Raw genomic sequence first — 23,368 nt, 5'->3', positions numbered from 1 at the left:
TCCCGTTCACAAAGTTCCTTCGATTTTTCATTCTCCGTTTCTCTCTATTGCAATTGACTGATCTACTCGTATTTTCATTTATTATGTGAAAAAATGTACATTTTCTAGTTATGTAGCTAGAATCATTTATTAATTAGTCTAATTTTTAAAAATACTTATATAAATTTTTTTAATTATCTATCAAGTCATTTTTACGTACAATCACTCACAGTGAAAATTGTATAGCTCGCATTGTAGAAAATACTGCCTTGATACAATAACAGGAATTGGGTTGAAACAAAATTATTATTCTATAGACTAATATTTAGTAATTATTCGTAGAAAAAATAAAAAATTAAACATTTTTTATTGAGAAAAAAAATAATCACATCACACGCTAAATTGTTCAAGTGACACTATCTGAAGCAGCGAAAAATAATGATTATACTTTCCCAGAACAATATGAGCAGTATAATATAATTATCTTACATTTATTAATATTTGTATAAATCCAGAATTAAATAATAAAACTTATTCTATTCTAACAAACTTTTAAATACTGAATCTATTTGATAAAGTTTCGGCGGTAGTCACGTCACGTCATACATTACGAAATCCATTCTCTCTGGAGCAAACACTATCAAAGGTATACTATTGTTGGTAAATAATGAGAAAAAATTGTTTTTTATATGATCTTGTGGATATTTTTAATAATATATAGAATTGTGCAAACATTTGTTTCTCTGTTATTTAAAAATTTTAACTTTAACTCTCCTAACCTCGAATTTATAACTAAATGTTGTATCTTCGTAGAAAATGAGATTAAACTTCGTAGAGCTTGGAAAATTTCATGCAAGGGTAGCTCAAAAAGAAAATAAAGTGCCATTTAAAGAAAGATACCCTCTAAGATTAAAAGATAGATATGAGAAACATCTAAATTTGGGGCAAAAAGGTAAATTTTACACTGCATAATATATCAGAAAGTTCTTCTCAGTGAAATAATATTTTTTATTTATTTCAGAAAACACTTGTTTACACGAAATGTCATTAGTTTTTGCTTGCATGAAAAAGAATGATTTTGAAATGAATTACTGCAATAAAGAGATTGAGGATTTTCAAAAATGTACTGCAGCACAAATTAAGACGTTAAAACATAAAAAACAATTACAGCAATTGGATATTCCCACACCAAATAATACACAATACACAAATAAACAACTTACTTATCTTTTACGTAAATATCCAAATGTTTAATTCTTTTAAGGATTATATTATAAGAACATGACTTGTAAAATATATTTATTATAGCAGAAACATTTACAACCATTTTTGAATTTTATTATTACATTTCCACTCTCATCTCAAGAAAGTACTTCTTCACCTTTAACGTCTGGAATAATATTAATATATATTATTAAGTTATATGTCATTTATTACAAAAAATGTATTGTAAAGAACCTTTCATTATATTGTTTGTCAGTGATTGTAAATCTTTTAGAGCTAATCCGTTAAAATAACCTAATATAGATAAATGAAAATCATTTGTAAGTTATTTGCTGCTAACATATATTAATTACGATTATTTAATGTACATACAAACAGTACGATTAGTTTTATATATGATACAATTCCCCATATAATATTCAATTAACATTTAATATAAGTTTGTAGTTTTTTACTTGTTTATTTTTCTAATAGTAGTGACTGTATAATACCCAATAGACTGGAATCAGAAGACTTCTTCAAGAATCAAGTTTTGGAAAGTATATAAGTTTAAAAATATTTTAAACAATAATTCCCTTTGAACTTTCATCGATTCTCTACAATTGGTGACAACATAAAATTCTTGCGACAAGTAACTAAATATGTTAAACCGTACATATATAGATATTACATTTGTCAAATTTTTCCTCACAATCTAAATTACAATATATAAAATTGATTGTAAATGTAAAATATTCTCTCAGACATATTACCAATGTCATCTCTGTAAAGTCAATAAATATATTATAATAGAAGAATAAAATTAATAAATATTTTATAAGATAATAAAATTGATCACCATTGATTTTTAAACGTATTAAAATGACAATTGTGAGTCATGGGTCATGGCCTTTTAAACAGCAGTGCATCTAAAAATTCTAAGAACCAGCTGCATTCATGATTATTTAAATTATTTCAATTAAGTGATATTGTTGTAAGAGCATTGCGCCAATAAATTTCAAATTGGAAGAAAGATTTTTCTGCAAAAATATAATTTGTAAATAATTATTAATTATAAATATTTCCATGTAAAAAAACAAATAATGCTTATTTTTTAATCTTTGATATCATTTTACTTTTAGTTCTTTCAATATTTCATTTCCATCGATTCCGAGCGATCAAAGAATAGCTAGAAATGAAAGAGCGATCATTTTATATATTTTTTATATTTTTTATATTTTTTATACTTACAATTATTAAAAGTATTAATTTGAAACAGTGTTAACGAACGAACTCGTTTTCAACGATCTATTTTTCAAACAAAATTAAACCTTATTGCTAAAATTTAAACAATATTTCAATTGCATTCTAAGCCTGGTCTTGTTTACCGGAAAAAGACTTTTCTCTGTTTGATTTCACCAAGGCTAGCGACAGATTTCAATTATTGTAACGAGATAATTGTAAATATTGGGTAGATTGCGATGTACGTATGAGGTTTAAAGTATTATGATCAGTTTCAATTTGAATCGATTAATAATTAATACTTATGGAGAATAAAATGTATGTACTTTGTAATATGACAAAATAATTTCATTTCGGCCGGTAACTCAAATTCAAATAGGGAGTTACAGTTAGTACACGAAATGAACGTATCTCGAGTGCGTATTCTTTACTTGCCGTAACGAAGGCATAATGGCGGTTTTTCAAACGTATCAAGCGAGATATCGAACTTCGATAAAGAAAGTTGTCCACGGTGAACAAAATTACTCTGTTTTATTCAAATTTAGCGTATCGATTCATCATTGCGAAGTAAACGATTACTAATTTCGTTGGTGTTATTCTACATTTCCATTTAATTTCCCCTATAATCGTAAATAAAACCTCTTCTCGCTTCGGCATAGACTATTTGGTAGCGTAGTAGTGAAACGGTTTCCGATCCATGCGCCACCGCGTGGTCGATTTCATTACCAATTTCAAACGTCGGTAAACACCGTCAATCGTTTAGTCGATTTCAACGATGTTCTCCGATCGTTCTCAGTACGAATAACGTCGAATTGAGAAAATTCATTTTCCTACCTATATCCGTAAACGTACACGCGATACAACGCAAACGATATCTCTACGCGTCGATTACGAATCTTCGTGGTTAAACTTATCACTTCCATGTATCGTTTCTAACAAACTTCGACGTTCGTTGAGAGAATCGTTCAATGTTAACAACGGTAAAGCGTAATCGAGAAATATTCGATGCACGTTGATTCCCTCCGAGCGTTCGAGGCCTCCTAAAAACAAACGTAATTTGTTGTCGTTCATTTGCATAGATCTTAGACACCGATCTGGCATGCAAACGATCCCTTACTTCGTTCGACGTGGAATCCCCGAATGGTACAACACCGTCCGGTGTTTTGTACGTTGATTCCCGAGGGGGTTGTAAAAAGACAATGCGCCGCTGGAGCACTGCTGGCAACCGGCCAGTAACTTTTGCCATTGAATTTGGACGGACCGAAAATAAGTGGTCGGTATCGAGACAGGAACAGTGACACAGGTTCGATCGCCTCGTTCGCCTCTTAAAGACCGGTTTATCCTCCAGCGAACATCGAAACAGTTCACGGGATCATTGTTCGTACGAGCTGTCCTCTGCGAAGCTCGCGGCGACAAAAAGTTATCCGCGTTAACTTCGTCTCGATCCACGTTACAAGCTCGTCGATAGACTGTCGGACAGACAAATCGTTAATTAACACCGAAACAAATACGGTAATAATATACATACTCTTCGTGTTTCGAATAGAAACATTATCGTTACATCACCAGCGGCTCCCGTATTGCGGCCCTTCGATGATAAATCAAGCAGAAGCGAACGCAAGCCTGAAACAATTCGGAAACAGTTAACAATCTCGCATTGGGACAGTAGCTTCGATACTTGCGCGCGATAAGATTTATATAATTAGTAATTACGTATTAACCAGTCAGACGGGACGTGGCTCGCAATCTCTCGAGCGATACGATACAGATCGTTATCTCAATTTTTTCCCCGATCTTTAAACGAGGTATATCGCGATGTATATCGAGGTACCGAGTATATCTCGAGTAAAACATTTTGCATAGAACGTTTCGCGAACGATAAGGTACGATTCGTTGACACGAATGTACAATCGGTGCGAAACGATCGGTCGTCGATCGTTTATCGATCCACGAGTTTAGGATTCGAGAAAGGGGTTGATCTCGAATCGTTCACGATGACCGCGATCGTGCGTAACGAGTTCGAGCAAACACCTCGATCCTCGAAACGACCCAAGGAGAAACCCCGGCGCAAACATCGCGATGCAACCTTGCCGATCCACTTTTACGATTTCATCGGAAACCGTAGATTACACGTGGCGTTAGACTCGATAAATCATTCAACGTCCAGTCGGTTAATCTCCGATCTAACCGAAAGGGGGGAGAAGAAGACCGGGGTGAAAATTTTCCGACGCGATGCCTCGATACGATTCTCCGTACGCATGGGACCAGGGGACGGAGAACTCGTAAATTTTGCATCGGTGGAACGCTACGGTGGTCACCGGTGACCGGCGACCCAAGGTTACGATTCTCTGAAACAATTGCGAGACACGAACTCTAATAATTTGTAAGCTTTTAAACGGCTCCGTTCAGAGGTGGTGATACTATATTATGACAAGTACATCGAAAAAGTGTCGAATATTTCTACTTTCGAGAAGGTTTGGAGAAATATCGTGGACATCTCTAAGTATGAGAAGCTAGTGTGGTGGTCGTTAGTGATGGTCGCCTCAAAGTTACAACGATTCTTCGACACTTACAAGAACTCTAACGTGAACTTTTAAATACTCTCGTTAGTAATACTGTAAAATAACGAGTAGATCGACGAATTATAGAATATTTCTACATTTTACCACGATTTCAACAAATACCGTGGATATCCTTAAATATAGAAAAGTTACAACTATTCTCGTATACTACCACTTTTCACGTTACCGTTTCGACGAACGTCGTGGAAAATTGAACGCGTGAAACGGTTCGAAGCGTGAAACGAGCGATCGCGCGAGTCGAAGATATTCGCTCGATTTCTGCGTCGAGCTGCGGGGTTAGCCAAAGGAGTTCACGGGGCAGAAATTTATAAACGGCGCCACCGCGGTTGCTGCTGGAAGGGGGAGAGAGTGAGAGAGAGAAAAAAAAATATTATTTACGTAAGTACGAGCCAGTGGGAAGGAAAGAGAGAGACGGTGATAGGAGAGGGATGGAGGGTGATCAATCGATCACCGGTGTACTGGCGATTTGCCGAAGTATACGGGGAGCGAATCATCCACGCCTAGTCTGCTTGACGTCACCCTCGTAAACCGTACATCGCCGGATTAAAAATAAATGCGACCCGGAAAAGCATTCAATGTCAGATAATTGCAATCCGATCCACTCTGGATTCCAACGGGGCTCCAGACGCGCGTCGGAGGAACGACGCCTAGCTTTTGTTCCCGTTCACTCCCTCCTCTCTTCGCTCACCACCATCACCATCACCACCACCACCACCGCTACCACCACCACCCCCTCTTCGTCCCACGAAATTGAAACGCTCCTACTCGGGGCTCCTCGGGATGAAAATACCCGGAGAGATAAGTGTGACACACTTAGCGTGCACGAAAATCGATGTCGACCCCCATGTCGAGTGTCAATGATTAACGACTCGTTTAAGCGGCGTACTGCAACTGCAACGACGTTATAGAGTAACAGTGAGCGCCGTTACTATGATTAATTAACCTTCGAATCCCGTCAGAAGAATCGGACTCGGTTCGCGATCCGATAGCGCGTCATTGAATTACAACGCGTGCTCAACGACGAAGACGACAAAGAGGATAGACGATGACGACGACAAAGGTTAGCAACGATGAATCAACTATCGGTACTCGCCGCTCTTGTTCGCGGTATCGAATGGATCGTTTATGAATCGTACGAGAGACGGGGTGTCGGAAACGGGACACTTACGCGGGGAACGACTAGAGGCGTTGGGACGTTACCCTCGTACGGTACCGCCCTTGGTAAACGGGGCACGGGCCCCGCACTTGAAAGCGGGGAGGTTAGAGTGAAGGTGAATCTTCGAAAGAAATTATACGGGCCTCGTACTTGAAAGCGGGGAGGTTAAACTGAAGGAGAAACTTTGAAAGAAATTATACAGGCTTTGCACTTGAAAACGGAGAGGTTAGAATGAAGGTGAATCTTTGAAAGAAATTACACAGGCTTTGCACTTGAAAGCGGGGAGGTTAAAATAAAGGCGACTCTTCGAAAGAAATTACAGAATTTGATTAGCGTTAATTTGATACTTTTGAACTTTTTGGACTCGAGACAAGACTCTCGGTCGTCACCCAATTTCTAATCTGGAGAAACTTTGTGGCTTGGAATTCAAACTGAAATTGGAACAAAAATGTTCCATTTTGGATTAAAGTTACGATTTAATTTAACAAAACAACTTCGAGTGCAAAGGATCGAAGAGAATTCACACCATGCGTAATTTTATTACAATCAAAATACTGTGCTCGATTTTTTATTCGAGAAAATACTAGAGAATAATATTTATCGCTTCGCGAAAAGCAAAGTGATCTTGTCTCGCTCGAAATTCGATCAATCGTTAAACTCTCGTAAAAATTGCGCGTTGAAAGTTACTTCGATTGTAGGAATTTGTAAATTTCCAGAAAATGATTAAATCGTACGAAAGGGGTCACTTAATATCCGTGAAGCAGCGGTTCAACGATAGTCACCGGTGGATTCTCCGCGAGGACAATGATCCTAAATAACAAAGCCGAGTTCGCACTGAATGAAAAGCAAAAGAACCGTGTCAGAGTGCCGGACCGGCCGATTCCTTTCTCGTTAGAAATTGACAAGTTACCGAACAAATGGGAAAAAGTTACCTTTCGTAACAAAGAACACGTTTTCGATCAACTTGTTTTGCAACTCCTTTGATTCGTTCGGTTCAAACTACGACTCCGTAGCTGTTAATCTCGGACAATTTTCGGTCGTAGTTTCTATTTATACGCACCGAGTTGTAAATATTATGATTGTAACTGTACTATTACTCTCGTCGCGCGAACGTTCAACTTAAATGTAAAAAGTGATCGAGTCGGAGTAACGAAGCGTGAATAACCAAAGGATGAATGAATTAAAAGAGGAATAAATCCAAACGGAGAAACAAGACCAAATAAATAACAACTTAGCGGTTACTTGATTACCAAACTAGGCTTGTAAACTAATTTTTGTAAAGCTTTCATCCCCCACGTAACCGTCCAATTTCTTCTCTTCGGGCGTTCCTTCTTGTTTATCATCTCGGTCCATAACTTTGCAAAAACATCACGTTGTTTCGTTCAACGAGCACGTGTTCCAGTTGACCCGAAATCGATAAATTAATAGGACGACAAACATACCTGTTACCAGATCGATGGTCCCGTGTTGGCGTTAGATAGACGTTACTGGCTCTCCTCGGGCGCGATAATAATTATTATCCAGTTGTTTGCGCTCGAAATGGGACGAGAGGAGAGACCGGAAAGTTATCCGTTCTCAGTTAAGCGGTACGGATCGGAAAGGAACCGGAAGATGGGATTAGAGCGACGAATGTCGAGGAATCGTCGACGTTATTCGAGGTCGAGGGTCTTTCGTTGATTTACGCTCCCGGTGAATCACGTTCGAACCTTCGAATGGATAATTCCAAAGCAAGCAAAGTTCGTTCGTTCTAACGTTGTATCATCCCGGTGCCGAGCCCCGCTCCACGTGTCCTTGTTTCCGCTCGACGTTTAGTGCTATCCGCTCAAACGAACCAGAATAAAGAGTTCGCGATAGCCTTCGAGTTCCGTGATCCTCGCGGTCGGATCGTGCCGATTTTCGAACGGAAATTTCCGTCAATGACGTACCCCCTCCCCCCTAAGATCCCAACGTTTTTGGCAGCAGGCCCACAGCTCCGAATTTATCTCTCCAGATGTCACGGAACCTTCGACGTTGCGTCTCGTCTCCGCCGGCCGAATGTATTTATTATTTTTTCCATTCATACAGGGACCACCATCGGGGGAACGGGGAGGGGGGGGGGTGGGTTGGGGAGTACTAGTAAGATTCCTCCGTGTCTCTCTCAGACGGGCGCCTCGATAAATTCGCGAGCAAGAACAACGAAAGAGACACGCAACCGTGGTGTATTTTCACGCGCGGTTCCCCTGCACGGGAATCGACGCGAACGACGGACGAACCGAGAGAGAGAAACGAACAAAAGGGTGATAATCGAAAACAGGCCCCTGTTAACTGTCTTAAGCAGCGTTTATTTCGTTTCTTAATCAAGTCAGAGCAGTTCTTTAAAAAATCAGTTTCGCGTTTTCGTGACTCGTGGCGAGAACGCGTTACAATTACGGTTTTTTGTGTTATCGGAGTTTCGAAGGGTTGAACGATTTTTTCTCGTTTGGAGAGGATGACAACGGCGTGAGCGCGCACGTGTGTAGCTGTGTTCTCGTGTTATCGTGTGTGCGCGCGCGTGTGTGTGTGTATAGGTACGTGTGTATACATGTCTCTCTCTCTTTCTCTCCCTGTTTCTTTTTCTCCCTCGAGTAACGTGGTATACCTTTACACGTCGGATAAACGCTCGAATCGTACCATTCGTAATGTACTTTATACGTATTTATACATGTATAGGTCGTGGTTCACCAGCCATCGTGTGGGTGGATCCCGCGACGAACGCGCCATCTTCGCCCTTCTCGTTCGTCCTCGAGGAACTCGCGAGCACGAGGAAATGGGGGGCGGGGGGGAAATACTTAAACGACGAGAGAGAAGATAATAAAAAAAAAACAAAAAAAAAAAAAGAATATCAACGAACGAACGAAGAAAAAGAAATGCTTGGACGCAACGAGCATACGATTCTCCGCATTATACAATTACAATTATTTCGTATATTCATAGTGATGTATGTATGTACGAGTTAAGAGATCAAAAACATTGCATTGTCGCTTAAGAGAAAAAAACCGGCGTTAAATCTAAGAAACTTAGCGCGTAAATTAATCAAAACCGGGGAGGAGGGGGTGAAAGCGAATACACGCTTCCGGCGACACAGAACGTGGAACAATTATATGTGTACGTGTTGCGCGACGACGATAAAAACCGGAGGTGGGGGTGGGTTAGGGTGGGTGGGGTGGATTGGGGGGGAAGGGTTTCGGCTCTGGCCGCTGCAACCGAATCCAAAATGTCGGGGGTCGACGAGAGTCGTCGCGTTGTCGGCGGTGCAAACACGGGAAAAAAACGCACCGAAACTCGGTCCAGTTCGCTTCGCTTGTAAAACGGTCCCCCCACGGGGTCGAATCTTTTTTTTTTCTTTTTTTTTCATTTTTTTGTTTCTTTCTTCTTTTATATAATATATACAAATCGTGGTACACAATCGGATACAGACGCTCATGGGTTGTATATTTGTATGTGGGTATGTAAATGTCGCTAAAAGTCGATCGTTTAAAATTAGATGCAACGAATGACGAAATGCACGAATCGAGGAATTATAATACAATTTATGCGCGCGAAGGATGACGGGGTAAAAAGATCCGGACGCATGAAAGACAATTGTCAAATCTCTCTCTCTCTCTCTTTCTTTCTTTCTTTCTTTCTTTCTTTCTTACTGTCTCTCGATCTCTTTCACTCTCTCACTGTGGCAGCGGCGCGTTCGAACGAAGACACTCGCGCGTTCGCGACGATCTGCGATTAGAAAATATAGAAAAGGCCTTATAAGCGGGTCGACTACAGCTGAGCTCGATAACACAGGTGAGAAAAGAAGAATCGGAGGGGAAAATGCATTATCGTGGCTACGAAACAGGATGGATGTATCGCTTCTTGCAAACGGTTCGTGGGTATCGTAAAATTCGGGTTTTTAAGAAGGGGGGTTGGGATACGTGTCGGTGTGAATGTGTACAGTGTCGTTGTATGCGTGTAGGTTTGTTTGCGTTTTTCTTTTTTTCCCCGTTCCTTTTAACAGTAGCTCGTCGCACGAATATTGTTACGTGCGAGATTGTACAATTCGCACGGTTTGTGCGAATATCTACTGTACGTTCGTTGATCAGTGTACGAGTCTCGAGATGTTTGTTCGCGAGGGTATCTATCAACTCGAGGATGCAAAATTTTGCGCGTGTATTAACGCGAGAAGGCAAAATTTTACGTGTGTATCTATCAATTCGAGAACTCAAAATTTCGCAAGTGTATTTATCAACTTAAGAACGTGAAATTTCGCACGTGTATCTATCAAGTTGAGATTTCAAAATTTCGCACGTATATTTATCAACTCAAGAATATGAAATTTCGCGCGTGTATCTATCAACTTGAGATTTCAAAATTTCACGCGTGTATCTATCAACTTGCGAACGCAAAATTTCGCACCATATATTTATCGACCCAAAAACGTGAAATTTCACGCGTGTATCTACCAACACGAGAACACGAAATTTTGCGTTTTCATTTTTAAGAGTCCAGCGATTCGCGCGAAATTTCAAAGAATAAAAACGATTTGTTTACGAGCGAGCGAAATTTTTTCCCGCCAAGATGGATCGGTTCGGCGGCGGCTAGGTCGTTCTTCGTCGTATCGCGGGAAATCAATTTTTCGACCACCGTGACCGAGTTCGACGAGTTGTCGAAACGCGGCTAAGTCTCGCGTTGAATAAAAAACGCTCGTTTGAACGCGAAATGAGAAAAAAATATAAGTAACGCGCTGTACGGGAGCGGTGGAGATCGATCGATCGTGCCTACCGCGAAGAAATAAATACACATGGATAACGCGTCGTTCTCGTGACGCTTGAAATCGAATCGAGATCTGGGTCTGTTCGAGCATATCGATATTCGAATATTTCACAGCCACCGGCGAACTTTACACTCGAGTATCGGTGTTAACGAAATAAAAGTGATAAAAATTGAGAAGCAATGTCAACTTTCGTATACAACGTCCAACGTTGGGAATATCTGGATACTTGGTGCGTGAAAATATTCGAATATAAACAGATCGGACGAGTGGCGGCCAGCTGGGATGGAAACTAAGAAAGAAGAAAAGAAGAAACCCAAGCGGACGTGATCTCACGGGCCTCTACGACTTTCGTATTCCCTTGTTCCTTGTTTTTCGAACTTTCATCTCCTTCTCTCTCCTCTCTCTCTCTCTCTCTCTCTCTCTCTCTCTCTCTCTCTCTCTCTCTATCTTTCTTTCCCGTTGAGTTTCCTCTAACTAGTTTCGTCTTCGTTAGCCGCGAATCGTTACCGTTAACTATCCTCGTCTCTTATCTATCACGAACTAAAATCGATTACCGCTATTCGCTTAACGATACTAATCATTTTCAGCTTCCTTTTCTCGTCGGCGATCACGGTACGCTCCTCGAGCGTGTTCCGCGCGGATCGCGAACGACTTTCGACCCAACGGTGGTTCGCATCGCGTACGAAACGAAATAATCGAAAGTTGACGAGAGCACGCTTGGAAACGAGCGAGTCGGGCCACGGTTATTTCTTCGTGTTTGACTTTTAAAATTATTACGATCGAGGCAAATGTGAAACACGGAGAGAAACAGACGGAGGGAGAGACAGAGAGAGAGCAAGAGAGAGAGAGAGAGAGAGAGGAGAATGATCGATTCGGTTGGAATTGGCGAGGTCGGAAAGAGGGAAGGTCACGGAACGAGTTCAACGAACTCGAAGCCACCCGCACCACGCGCGTCAATCCGTCCAATGAATCTGTGTCCTTAGAAATTAATTACAAACTCCTTAATTACAACTTACAAACGCTACAAATATACATAAATATACATAAATATACATATGTATATAATATATTATATATATAATATATATGTATATATGTATATATATATATATTTATTTATTTATTTATTTACGTCGAAACGGTGCAGTCTTTCGTCAGTCCTCTCTCTCTCGTGGTCCAACACCAACCCCTCCTCTCTCTTCTCTTCCGTTCCTATTAGCATTGTGCAGTCTCGTTCGCTGCAGAAAATTGCACGTTAGATCGACAATTTCGTTGTCTCTTTAATTATTTGCCTCTATCGTTTCGTTTGAACGTATTCTCCGGGGGTACGATTGCCTCGGTACGTTCGTCTCCGTCCATAACGGGCGAAAATTCTCAAGGCGAGGAAACGAGTAGAATGTTGTACAATATTAACGATGAACGACAGGTAACAGCAATACGTAGACATTCACGTTCGATCGAACGGTTGCTCGGATCGGTTTCTGTTCGTTCGATAGCGAAACGCAATTTTTACCGCGTAATTTAAATTCTAAATTTCTGCTCAATGCGCGAAGGGTGTACGTTTGTTGTTCGTTGTTCAAATTTGGTGCGTGATTGACAATCTTGGTCGTCACTGTTCCTCCGAGACACGAGGAATAATGGCGTCGTTGTAAATACTTTACATTATATACAGAGTGTCCCATATCGACAGTTCATTCGAATTAAAAAGAGGAGTAACCCTTACAGAAAACCCAAAAGATCGTACGAAGAAAGTTTTGTATTTTTCCTAGTTGTGATGATAAATTTTAATTTTAATTCGACTCGACAAATAGAAACAATTTACTTATTTGAATTGACGATTTAAACGAACAATATAAATGTTCTGTTCTTAATTTTCACACAAAATTGAGATACGCAATAAGAAGTATCGCGTTTCGTAAAAAAAAAAAAAAAACGACTTCCGGAATATTCTATTTCCGGTCGGTAACACAAAAGCCACTCCCCTCTGTTTTAATAGGGCTGTACGGGTGGTATGAAACACTCTGCATATATATGCCTATATTATTCACCGTGTCTCGGTGGAAGGGAGGCGTACCATAATGCGCGTATTATATACACGTCACGACGCACGTGTGTAACACAAAAGATAGGACACAGTTCGCGTATGCAGTCGTGCGTTTTGTAAAGTTACCCCCAACGTGCTCCGTTCCTCGCTATTGTTGGAAATTTATCTACTGTTCGCACTCGATAAGAAGTCTCGCGGAAGGAATGCGGGACTAATTGGTCGGAGCGCGGTAGACACGCCTTCTTTTACGTCGCAGCGTGTCATTGGTCGAAAACGTGCGTATCGGTTGGCTCGAGTGACGAAAAATGTACCACGAGCAGCTGGAAAGTCGTTGTCGCGCGATAGAAATTGCAAATCGCGTCGAATCCGACGTTTCACTCCACCAAACATCGCTCGATTGTCCATTTTCTCTTTACACGTGGTACCAGACTCTTCTTGATCCAAATGACATCTTTCCAACTCCTCACAGTAGATAAGACGCACCTAGACCGAGCGATACAGAGCAAAGGGAGTCTTTGCACCGTCTCGCGGACTTCTCACGAGTCGTGCACAGTAGCTTATAGGTTAGCTCTGGTGTAGTTTTCTCAACCAAATATTACCAGAAATACCCGGACTTTCCAATAGGAAAAAATTTACTCTCCTTGATCCCGAAAACTTCGTTCTCTAGACCGTCGAAATACGTAAAAAAAATCACACGGCACCGTATTCTTCTCGATCCAAACGACATCATTCCAGTTCATCACAGTAGATTTGCGCGAAGGAAGTCCCCGCCCTGTCTCACGAACTTACGAGAGAGTATCACCCTCTTAGGTTACCTCTGGTGTAGTTTTCTCAACCAAATATTACCGGAAATACCCGCACTTTCCAATAAGAAGAAAATTTACTCTCCATGATCGTGAAAAGTTCGTTTTCTACACCGCCGAAACACGTGAGAAAAAATCACACGGAACCGTATTCTTCTCGATCCGAACGACATCTTTCCAGTTCCTCACAGTAGATCAACCTGATACCGGAAATACCCGCACTTTCGAATAGGAAAAAAATTGACTCTCCATGATTACGAAAATTTCGTTCCTTCGACCGTTACGTTGTACGTAAACTAAACAGAAAAAGAAAAATCGTGCAACCCCCTTTGTCCGTACCCTTCCGTTGCAAATCACCGAAGTAGGTTCCGGTACGTCGTCGTTCGCCCACGCAACCGACAGCTTTCGCCGGTTGTCGCCTATGATAAACCCCACCGAGCGGTCATCCGCGACTAAACTTGTAAAAGTTACGAACGCCCGTTCTCCGGCGATCAATCGAACACGGTTTTTTATCATCGTTGAAACAACCGAGCGACGGCCTAGATTTCGCACCGTGCCATCGTAGGGACACACATACAAGTACACACAAGGCACGCGCAAACACACACACACACACACACGCAACCGGCCGTGATATCGGCGAAGCCTTAATATGCATTTCCGCCAGGCGTGTCGCTGTAAATCCGTGGCGATCGTTTATTTTTAACAGGAAGCTTTGATGTCGCCGAGGTCCTTTTATAAAATTCAACGTCCGAGTAGCTCGTGCCACGGCTCTATAAATACACCCCGTCGTGCATCGGTATCGAACCGGTCCCGATCGCAAGGGTGAAGAAGAAAAAAAATGTGTTTCAATGTCCTTTAAGGGTGGTGAACGTTGTTTCGCCGCGTGCACCTGTATGCATCGCTGCCCGAACCAAAACCTGGAAGCGCGATCGAGACGTTTAACCCTTTGCGGTCGACCGACACTACAGGTACCCGCGACATCGTTAACCTTTTCATCGTTGAATCGATACTCGGATAAAGGCTCGGCGTTGAATCGATTTCGCGATTGATTTTTCTTTGTTTTTTTTTTTAATCCAACGATTATAAATCTACGTAAAGAAAAAGGAAAAAAATTTGAACGAACCGGCGAGAGAAATCTTGACGATTCACCGAGAGTCGAGATGTTCACGCGTACTCTTTGATCCGAGCACCTGAAACAATACTGTTACCGGGTGCTCGGTGCACGCTCGAGCGGAGGGCAGTTAAAAAGGTTAATTTTCCCGGACAGAGACGGTAATTTCACCCGTTGCCCTCCAAGTTGTCAACCCGCTCGACTTTCGGAGCTTTGAGTATTGTTTTACCAGGGAAATGATCGTTTCGACCATAGTGGAGACTTTGGAACGAGAAACGCGAGCGTACTACGTGGGCTCGGAGCTCGTACTCGCGTTCCCTTCTAGGCTCGTTCGTGAACTGCGAACAGGAGATACTTTTCCGGTAAATGTTGGAGAATGTTTCACCTCCACCGACACCCGTCCGAACGTAACACGAGTGACGCAAAGTTTGTAAAATATTAATAAAGGATCGATAATACGCGCGAGGAAAACGCCCACCGTTGAAAACCGTCCATCTGTAAAACATCGGGCCCACGTGAGAAAATCGAACTTGGAAATGTTCCGTCGGCCATTGGGCGCGAAATACGCGAACGCATCGTGGGAAGAAACGTTGTAAACGATTACACCTCGGTGAGAGTCGCGAACTCGTAATCGTTAACGTTTTGGACACGCGTCGGGAGATTCCCGACGAACGCGAGGGAACGTACGTCAACGTTCTCGATCGTCGTTCGACCAGTTCCGGATCAATTTCGACCCGTGAAATGTTTTACATCACGGCCGCGAAACACCGACCTGGATCGTCGATGTGTTTTCGCGCCACAGTTACCGAAATAAACGAATAAAATACGTACGAATCAAGTAAAACTCGAATCCGATAAAAAGCGCGAATCGATAAAATTTAGGCTCGAAGTTGGAACGTCGAGTGTACCGGGTCGAATTAAAATAAAACTTCCGCATCGGATAAAGTAGTTTTCAAGTACGCAATAATTCGCAGCGATTTACTCCGTAATCGTCCGAGCCTGTGCAACGAACGCGTTCCAAGATGGCGTTTCAAGACCCGTGAAGGATTCAAACGGTAATCCGTGCAGTCGATCACCTTGTCGCGATCTCCGTTTCTTGAATATCGATTCACTTAATTTTCGTTGCATTACCTTCTATTATCTACCAATCTCTACAAATTTCGACTTTCTTGCGGTTGATTTCTTTTACAATATCGATCGTGATATTATCCAAGTCTCGTTGGAATGCGATTAATTGACCTTCTCGAATTCTAGCTACCAATCTCTATTAATTTCGACTTTCTTGCGGTTGATTTCTTCTACAATATCGATCGTGTAATTATTCCAGTCTCTTTGGAATACGATCGATTGACTTTCTCGAATTTTAGCTACCGATCTCTACTAATTTCGACTTTCTTACGGTTGATTTCTTCTAAAATATCGATCGTGATACGATTCCAGTCTCTTTGGAACGCGATCGATCGACTTTCTCGAATTTTAACGAATGGAAATGAAATCTAAATTGATCGAATTAATCCCGTTCCGAGTAACGAACATTGAGCTGTTACGATCGTTAGGCGACGAAAGTAGGTGAAAATTACAATCTACGGTCGTAGCACAGGTATAGTTGCAACCTTCGAGCCGGTACACCGATACGGGACGAGACGTCTAGCGAGCATTATGAATCAGCGCAAGGGGTCAATAATGTGGTCGTCGACTTACGGGAGACAACTCCTCGTCGTTCACTCCCCGTGTGTTCATCGACCACAGAGGGTTGGAAACGTTGATAACGTTGTCTACCGTTAGAACGTTACGCTCCCTCGTCGAAAAGTCGAAAGAAATCCGCGCGAGGAACGAAAGCGACGAATCCCGGGCGCGCAACGAAATTCGCGCAGCGTACGTTCCCCCCACCCTTTTATTTTCGTTTTCAGCGGGTGGAGGGATCGTCGAGCACCGCGTTCCAGACAATCGAAATACACCTTCGTTCGCCACGACCTTGAAACCGCGCTTATATCCTCGTTGTACGAGCCTAAAAGCTTATCGCTCGAACCTCATCGGCGTCGGGACGTTGCATGTGAGCCACGGTTAAAAAAAACCACTTGAGAAAGAAAAAGAAGAAGAAAGAGGAGAGTAAACAAAGTGAACGAACAAAAGAAAACGGGCAGAGGATCGATAATCGTTTACTCTTTCGTATCTTTCGAAACCGAACGATCCTGAATAAATTTTCCGCGCAATCTTCCTCCGGATCGGTTGTACACGCGAGAGAGATACTTAGTCTTTTTTCTTCTTCGTCTTCTTCTCGAGCCAAAGTTGCACGAACAGGCGACGAACCTGTTACGAGGTTGATCACGGTGAAGCGGAGTGAGCGATCGATAAATTAAGACGAACGAAAGTAAACCTCGAGCGGTATCCGTTCGATAATAAAACTGGGGGGTTGAGCTACGTTCGAACGTTACGTGCGTACGAGTGTCTTTATGTGTGTCTGTGTGTGTCTATTTTTCGTATGTGGGAGGAGGCGTAGGGGAAAGTGCGAAAGAAAGTACAGGAAGAGCGCCACGACACACGGACGGGACAAGCGGAGAATTCGACGCGGGTGTACAGAGAATAGTATCGTGCGAACGCAACACGGTTATCGAAAATTTCGCCATTGGAGCAGGGGGTAGGGGGGTTAGGTAGTCGAGGTTCGGGGTACGGGGACTAGGTTCGTAAATAATACCTATCGACGCGACGTCGCTTGTACCTTGCGAGAAAACGAGAGCCGAACATTCTAGGAACGGTATTACGTATTGGCAGTGGTATTTAACGATCGATCTTGGATCACAGGGTGTTGTGAAAGAAAAATAAAAGAAAAAAACGACGCGTCCCGAACGGAATTGGAGAAATCCCGCGACCACCGTGGATCGGATCGATCGTTGTTGTCTCGTTTCGTTTACTCTCGACCAACGGATGAGCTGTTGCGCGCGACGCGCGAAACGAATTCTTTTTTTTGTTTTGTTTTCGGTGTGTTTTTTTGTCTTTCGTTTCGTTTCGTTTCATTTCGTTTCTTCGTCTCGAAACGAAAACCGACTCAATTCTCTCGCCGAAACGAATCGAAAGCGGTGGGGCACGATCGCGGTGGTACGGTCCTACGAAGGATCATCCTCGAGACTAATAATAATAATAATAATAATAATAATAATAATAATAATAATAATGATAATAATAATAACGATCGTCGTGGAAGAAAAAAGGAAAAAAAGAAGAATTGAAAATAAGAGCAGAAAGCCAGGAATCGTGAAAGACACCGTGTACAATCGTGCAACGTTTCCACGAAACCGTTGTTCCTTCTCCGCGTAACGCGTATTGGCTATTTTTCTCTCTCTCACTACGCACGTGGCTCTTACAATCGCGGCGTTTTTTTTCCTTTTTTTTTTTTTGTTTTCTTTTGTGTTTCTTAGTTAGCGTTACAACGTAATATAATATATATAATACGCACTTCATATTTATTTGTATTTATACATACATGTACACGTGCATATATAAATACATATTTTTGTACACGTACGTACATACATATATATATACACACATATATAAATACACATACACATATATATACATACGTACATGTACACATATTCATATATATATTTATCTACGTTCATCGATGTGAACCCCGGAATACGCCTAAATTCCATATCACAAGGTATCCTGTTCAGTATCACGATTTCTAAATAACTCCCGATATCTAACGGGTGTGTGCTCGCGCATCCCCGTTTTCCTATCGAGTGTCTCTCGACTTCCTCGCGGATCGTTCCCGCGCCGTGTCGTTGCTGGTTTCGTCGCTGTTTTTCTTTTCTTTTTTTTTTATTTGCGTTTTATTCATTCACATCGTTTTCTTTTCCACCTGATCGCCACCGCGCTTCTCCCCGCCTCTCAAAAAAAAAAAAAAAAAAAAAAAAAACAAAAACCACCTCTTACCACTCCCTTTGATCCGTCTCTTCGTCCGCGTCCGTTCTCACGACCTTCCGTCAACATCGTGGTGCTTCTCTTTACGCGTTGTTCGCTCCGTCTAACTAAAATTAGCGTGAATTCGGTTGTGCCCAGGGTCGCCAACGAGAACGCGCGACTCCTCCTCGCGGAGATTCGCGCAGCACGTCGATGATCGCATCGGCGTCGCGAATTCGTTCGGCGTCGAAATCGTGGTCGATTTCGCGTAACGACGGTACCGGTTCCGAATTCCGTGCCCGAAACGTACGTATCGTCCACGGCTTCGAACGACGACCGGGGATTCTCGTTCGTCGTTGTCGCCGTGAAACGATCCCACTGTCGCGTAAAATGCACGCGAACGACTGCACGACGCCGCAAAAATGCAGAGTGAAAGTTTTCATCGAGCCGTTTCGGCCCGTACCCGGGCCAAAACGTTTATTCACCTTTCCGGGTGTATCGTTTTCCGAATCCCTAAGCCAGGTATCTCGTGGACGCGGGATGGGGCTGTTGAAATTGCACACCGGAGGGTCTTCGTCGACTTTCGACCTCTCGAGAAGGAAATGGATCTCTTTTTCTTTCGAAACCTCGACAACGAGAATCACTCTTCGGTGGTTTCAACCCTTCGAGCGTCGATCACCGTACGCCCCGTGCGGGAGACCTTCTCGCGTATCGAGGATCCACGCACGTTGAACGCGCATGGGCGTTCACCGCACGCGATCGAGCGCATACGGACCCGAATAGATAAATGGTATCGTAACGATGCACGAGACACTAGGAAAGATTGGTTTCGTGAATAAATGCGCGTACGATTGTTCTAAAACGAGCCGTAGCTTCGGAGACGTATTTAGTACGGTGAAATAAGAAAAAGATCGTGTAAATGTAATAATGTCCGGTATGATATCGTTTCATGTTTTTGCGTTATAACGGTTCGATTATCTTCAAAGAATTCGTTCGAACGCGGGATTCGAATTAGTAAATGTTTTGTGTTCGAAAGAAGTATTGTTCGAATTCGCTGGTAACTCTCGAACAGGCGTCAGATTACCTCAGGTACCGGATCGGTGGAAAAGTTTTACTCGCGTTAATACGCGCAGATAATTTTCTCGCTCGGTTGGAAACAAACAGGTAGAACGCATCGTTCGAGGACTTACTATTTTACCTACCTCTCGTACGATACAAAAGGACTATTTTCAATAACCTTCTATCGATTATCTACGACGTGAATATTTTGTTTTAAAATACGATAGAACTTTTCCGCCGATCTAGCGGCGCGGAGTTCGAGGAAGAGCTCGGCTTATCGTGTGAATTATTGGAAGACAAAAACCGTTGTGACCGGGAAACAAGGTCGTATCGGATACACGTTCGTACGAACTTTTTTTTTCTTCTTATTTTAGCGCGCTGAATTCGCCTTTGAAGTTACCTCCACGTGTTTTCGAACAACCTGCTCGTAAAACACACGTACGAATGTACGTACGAGTGTACAGTGCGTGAAAAAAAAAAAAGAAAAATTACCTGAACGTATACCGTGTAAAGTTAGATGTATACCATGTCAGGTTTGAGAGAGATAATTCGAAAGCCAAAGACGAGCCACGGAAAATTGAACCGTGTGTATCGTTCCGGTGTTCGAATAACGATAAATCGTGCGATCTTTCGTATCGGGTATCTTTCGATACGCGGAAATAAACAGCGCGTAAGTAGAGTCAGTCGCGCGAGTCGTTCGATCGGTTTAATACGAGACGAGAAATCGAAGCTAAGAATTTATGCTCGTCCGAATTTAAAATACACGTACGGTATCGGGGCACGTGCACGTTAAACGACCTTACGTTCCGTGTCAATCCACGATGTCTCGTCGAACGTGTATCGATAAATAACGATACCCGTCCGAGAATATTTCAAACTACGACCAATGTACGATTCAACGCGCGTAAAATTATCGAAACGATCGATTCGTCGGTAATATTGCAAATTTACAACGGTTCGCGCGAATTTCGCACCGATATCGCGCGTATCGTTGAATCCTCTCTCAAGAAAATATACAATTCCGTTGAAACGATACATCGACGTGATCGTCTCGCGATCGTCGTACGTTTCCGTACGAATCGAGAAACAATTGTACAATGATTTTTTGCCTCTCGTCGTACGAAACGCAACGAAAACGTTCGAGTGTATAAATTTTAATTGCCCCGCCCACCGTTGCGAATCGAAGTATAAATGCCGCCGGGCAGTGAAATCGCCAAGAGGCGATAAAAAGTAATAACAATACGACAACAAAAAAAGAAAAAAAAAGAAAAAAGAGAGAAAAAACAAAGAAAAAGGCAGTGGTAAAAATGCAGAACAGTCCTCGAGTATTTACACGCAATGCGCGGGTCGTAACTTAAAAACTACGCGATAACGATTAAAAAAAAAGATCGAGTCGAAGAGACTTAAAACAGAACACGATAATTATGCTCAGTGCGATGGAAAACATAGTTTGGAACCAGTCGAACACCCGACCGTGTCTTCTGGTTACCGATCCTGAACACGGACCCTCGGTCCAACTATAAATTAACAATACGCATAGCGTACATACAATATTCGCTTCTCGATAGAAAGATCGCGAAACGCGCGCGACCCGAATCGGTCGATTCGCTCGATTCGCTGTCTATCGTTCGTTAACTGGTAAAACACGAAAAAAGAAAAAAGAAAAACAAAAAAAAAACAAAACCCGCGCGATAATACCACGCGGTTGAAAACCCCGATGTTCGAAACGTAAACGGAAAAAAAAAGAAAAAAAGAAAAGACAAAACTAAAAAAAAGAACCACGATCAGATAAGCAACCGCGCGCGGCGATCGATAGCGTTTGAGCTCTCCTGTCGATTTCAGGAATTTCGAACGTTCGAGCGTTTTTACAAGTAATGTATTCATATCCCGCGATATCGCCTCGGTCTAGTTCGCTCGAATCGAAAGACAACTCGGTCTCTCCTTTGATCGATAACAAGTACTTGTTCGCTCGGGACAGAAAATCAACGTTCTCTTCTGCCCGATACCGATCCACCGTCACGAAGATGATACTATATCCTCCGACCTAAAAAAAAAAAGGTCACCGTACGACTCCTCTATTGAACGCGGAGCGCGCGCCCTTTGATTATTAGATTCCCGCTAGCTGGCTGCGCGAGGAAGCGTTTCACCGACGAGTCCTGGCACCCGGGAAGGGACGTGCAACACAACTACCGAGATTTGACGATCGTGGTTCGTTCCGTCAGCATCCCTCCCCCCCTGTACGATCGAATACAATAATAAACCCTCGTGCTTGTTCGTCCTCTTGTTGGTCGTGGTCACGGTGGCCCGGCTGGCTTCCGGTGAAATCGATTCATCGACGTTGCGCAAATCTTTGGTTCTCGGCTTCCCTCGGCACAATAACCTCCTCGCGGTCGGCCTCGCGCGATAATAGGACGCGAGGAGCGACGAGCGCGCCTCGAGTTCGCCAGACGAGTCTCGCGAATCCGATCTCGGTCGACCGCAAAAGTAAACATCGAAAGCAACCTCCTACGACTAAGTAACAGCGTTGTAAACCGTCTCGCGAGCAACGGCCGACGAGGAGGAATGGATCCTTGGGGACGAGCGGATCGCTGCGCAACGCGCTTCGGGATAAAAGTCTAAAAGGGTTGGGCGGGAGAGAGGGTCACCGTGTGGGAAGGGGGACAAAGTAGGGGGGAGGTTAAGGGGGGAAAACGGAGAGGGTGTGTGTGCATGTACCCAGTGATTCGAGGTATCCGCGACCGACTTCTAGTTTCTTTTCACCAGCGTTTCTTTTAGCAACGTATCGCGTAGATCACAGTAATATCCGAGGTTGACGCCGAGGCCACCCTCTCTCGTTTCACTCCGAGTAATCCCGGTCGTGCGAGTGTAACAACACCGGCAGGTAGAAGCACCATCCGGTTGTCCCGCGACAGCCATCGCCCAGCGACGATGCGGTGTCGTCGACGAGGCGAGGTGCCGGTGATCCGAGAACGCCAACGAGAAACGAGACCAGCAACGACAGCGATTGTCGATATCGACGACGACGACGACGACGACGACGACGACGAACACGACGACGACGACGAACACGACCATGAGAATGCGAACGGTGACGACGACGACGACGACGACGACGACGACGACAACGATATAGAAGAACGCGTCGGAAGCGAGAAAGGGTGGCCTCGTGTTTCATTTGAATCGTCTCAGTTCCTCGGGAATGTCCTTGATACTCCTGATCACCAGTCGACTCGATCCGCTCGATGACCCGTGAGAGCTGTGACTATCGTGCGAGGAACCATGGGATCCATGGGACCCGCGCGAACCGTTATTGTGCTGTTGTCCCTGCGATTGATGGCCGTGCGGCGGCTGCTCACCACTAGTACTACCGCTGCCACCACCACCACCAACACCACCACCACCACCGGCACCGGAGTTCAGCGGCTGATGATTGCTGACGCCCGCCTCTTGATGATTCGTCGAGACCGCCGGACCTGACTGATCACCGTGATAACGTTGGTATTGTAGTACCGAAT

At 43.1% G+C, this 23,368-nt stretch overlaps 2 protein-coding genes and 1 long non-coding RNA gene across 7 annotated transcripts in view; 1 reads left to right on the top strand and 2 right to left on the bottom strand.

Moving 5' to 3' along the window:
- Window positions 1–398: 398 nt before the first annotated feature.
- LOC143151236 (small ribosomal subunit protein mS37) lies at window positions 399–1,305 on the top strand. Its single transcript, XM_076320167.1, has 3 exons — window positions 399–625; window positions 793–931; window positions 1,001–1,305. Exons 2-3 carry the CDS (start codon window positions 796–798, stop codon window positions 1,231–1,233), a joined length of 369 nt encoding a protein of 122 aa, XP_076176282.1. The 5' UTR covers window positions 399–625; window positions 793–795; the 3' UTR covers window positions 1,234–1,305.
- Window positions 1,306–2,489: 1,184 nt separating this feature from the next.
- The window catches only part of LOC143151104 (uncharacterized), a 67,279-nt gene continuing 46,400 nt past the window's right edge, over window positions 2,490–23,368 (bottom strand). The window contains exons 1-4 of one of the 4 annotated variants that reach the window (XR_012993234.1): window positions 7,605–8,045; window positions 3,953–4,047; window positions 3,542–3,893; window positions 2,490–3,464 (exon numbers count right to left, since the gene is read on the bottom strand). This is a non-coding gene — a long non-coding RNA (uncharacterized LOC143151104). Of the gene's footprint in view, window positions 3,465–3,541; window positions 3,894–3,952; window positions 5,647–7,604; window positions 8,046–23,368 lie in introns of those variants that run through there. The other 3 variants (XR_012993237.1, XR_012993236.1, XR_012993235.1) reach the window with 3 other exon arrangements.
- LOC143150928 (dual specificity tyrosine-phosphorylation-regulated kinase 2) overlaps window positions 23,020–23,368 on the bottom strand; it is a 43,941-nt gene continuing 43,592 nt past the window's right edge. The window contains exon 3 of one of the 2 annotated variants that reach the window (XM_076319534.1): window positions 23,020–23,330. In XM_076319534.1, the coding sequence (XP_076175649.1) occupies window positions 23,025–23,330 (306 nt within the window). In that variant the 3' untranslated portion in view covers window positions 23,020–23,024. The remainder of the gene's footprint in view (window positions 23,331–23,368) is intronic. The other variant, XM_076319535.1, reaches the window with a different exon arrangement.

Source organism: Ptiloglossa arizonensis, chromosome 9, assembly GCF_051014685.1.
Source record: "Ptiloglossa arizonensis isolate GNS036 chromosome 9, iyPtiAriz1_principal, whole genome shotgun sequence".
NCBI classification, from domain to species: domain Eukaryota; kingdom Metazoa; phylum Arthropoda; class Insecta; order Hymenoptera; family Colletidae; genus Ptiloglossa; species Ptiloglossa arizonensis.
Note: the sequence above shows the minus strand (reverse complement) of the source record. Positions and strands in the feature narration are given on the sequence as shown.

Excerpts from the sequence above, each read along its gene's own strand:
- LOC143151236 (XM_076320167.1), top strand. The coding sequence starts at position 796 with ATGAGATTAAACTTCGTAGAGCTTGGAAAATTTCATGCAAGGGTAGCT. Across the intron at positions 932-1,000 it reads TCTAAATTTGGGGCAAAAAG|AAAACACTTGTTTACACGAA; the intron begins GTAAATTTTACA and ends TATTTATTTCAG.